This window comes from Cebus imitator, unplaced genomic scaffold, assembly GCF_001604975.1.
Source record: "Cebus imitator isolate Cc_AM_T3 unplaced genomic scaffold, Cebus_imitator-1.0 Scaffold81, whole genome shotgun sequence".
NCBI lineage: Eukaryota > Metazoa > Chordata > Mammalia > Primates > Cebidae > Cebus > Cebus imitator.
Window position 1 is genome coordinate 701,841 of NW_016107396.1, and position 1,823 is coordinate 703,663.

Here is a 1,823-nt window from a genome sequence, read left to right on the forward strand (position 1 = left end):
AAAAAAAAAAAAAAAAAAAAAAAAAAAAAAAAAAAAAAAAAAAAAAAAAAAAAAAAAAAAAAAAAAAAAAAAAAAAAAAAAAATAATTAATATTACAATCACAGAATAGCCAAACAGAAGAATCTGTTCAATTTTCAAAACTGAATACTCTAGGATGACCATCAATGATTTTATTGCGAGGGGATGGCGGGGGACTACCTCAAAGACAAAATAATAACCACTACTATTTACTGTGATCCAGTTGAATTATTTATTGTAATTTTGTCAATGCTGGATAGATTTCTGCAACTGATGGAAAGAAAGAACTGTATATCTAGAAGTTAAAAAAACATTATTATGGCTTTCAAATAACCAGTATCTGCAATTTTAAAAACTTTGAAAGCATGTACTAATAACTTTCTAGTTGCCCAGGGGTAATAACCGGTCACCTAGTAACCTACCGGGCTGCTTCAGCAACTAACTTGTTAGGGGAAAAGAAGGGTAAAGAATGTCCTCCAAGTCCCTGAAGGAAGTCAGTGAGCAAGAGCTCCAGGGCCACATCATCCGAACACCCAGCCATGCCTGCTTATTCATTCTTAATTTTTTTTATTATTTCAAGATGTTTGTTGGTTGGTTGGTCATAGCCCCTCCTCCTTGTTTTGTGATAATGGTTCATAAGTTTTGTAGGTAGAATTTTATATGGCTAATACAAAAACTTCAAGAAGAAAGCCCAAACCAGCATTGAATTTATAGTATCTATGGAGTACCCATAGGAATAGGAGATAATGTTTACCTCTAATCACATTCTTAATAAGACTGTGCGAGTGCGTGCGTGCCTGCGCGCGCGCACACACACACACACACACACACACACACACGATTAATTACCTTCTTTGGCACAGCTTGGTTTCAGCCCAAATATACAACCAAGTATTGTTGTTAACACACATACTGACAATACCTGTAGGGAGAAAAGAGAAAATTATATGGTTTATTTTTTTAAAAATATTTTATTTATTTTATATTTTTAGAGATAGAATCTTACTCTGTTGCCCAGGCTAGGGTACAGTGGCACAATTATAGTTCACTGTAACCTTGAACCCCTAGCATCAAGTGATCTTCCTGATTCAGCCTCCCAAAGTGCTGGGATTATAGGCAAGAGCCACTATGCCTGGCCTTATATAGTTTCAAAATCCTTCTATTTCTCTAAATGTTTTATTGCTTTAAATGTTTCTAAACTTGTTGGTGCTGTTCTTTTTTTCAATCTGGGTGTTAATCACATAGATGTGTTCGCTTTTTGAAAATTCCAATTATACACTTGTGATTTGTATACATTCTTGAAAAGCATTTTATACTTCAATAAAAAGTTTTCTCAAATGTCAACCAACCATTCTAAACCATCCAATGTTAATGTAATTAGAAACTCTCCAAGTTAGTATAAATAAATTAGTCAGAAAAATTATAATTAAGGGAAAGAGAGAGAAAATCCTATTTAGAGTCTGAATTTCCTATTTATTAATCCATTAAAGGCAATATGTGAGACTATTATTATATGCCTCTTTTAACAGTTCTACACAAACCCAAACATAACATCCTCACACGTACTGTGGCACCTGTGGGAACGAGACCTGAAGAGGGTCAGCTGACAACCTCCCAGACCAAGTGTTCAACACACTTGTTGTGTGATTTCAGGCAGGACGCTTAAGCTTTCCAGACACCAGTTTATTCAGCTATAAAATTTAAGGGCGCCTGTAATCCCAGCACTTTGGGAGGCCGAGGCAGGTGGATCACGAGGTCAAGAGATCGAGACCATCCTGGTCAACATAGTGAAACCCCGTCTCTAC

General features: G+C 35.6%; 1 protein-coding gene across 1 annotated transcript in view; it reads right to left on the reverse strand.

Moving 5' to 3' along the window:
* Positions 1-1,823, reverse strand: part of ENPP1 (ectonucleotide pyrophosphatase/phosphodiesterase 1) — an 85,001-nt gene that overhangs the window by 40,431 nt on the left and 42,747 nt on the right. The window contains exon 2 of the mRNA XM_017533236.2: positions 868-940. Coding sequence (XP_017388725.1) covers positions 868-940 — 73 coding nt within the window. The remainder of the gene's footprint in view (positions 1-867; positions 941-1,823) is intronic.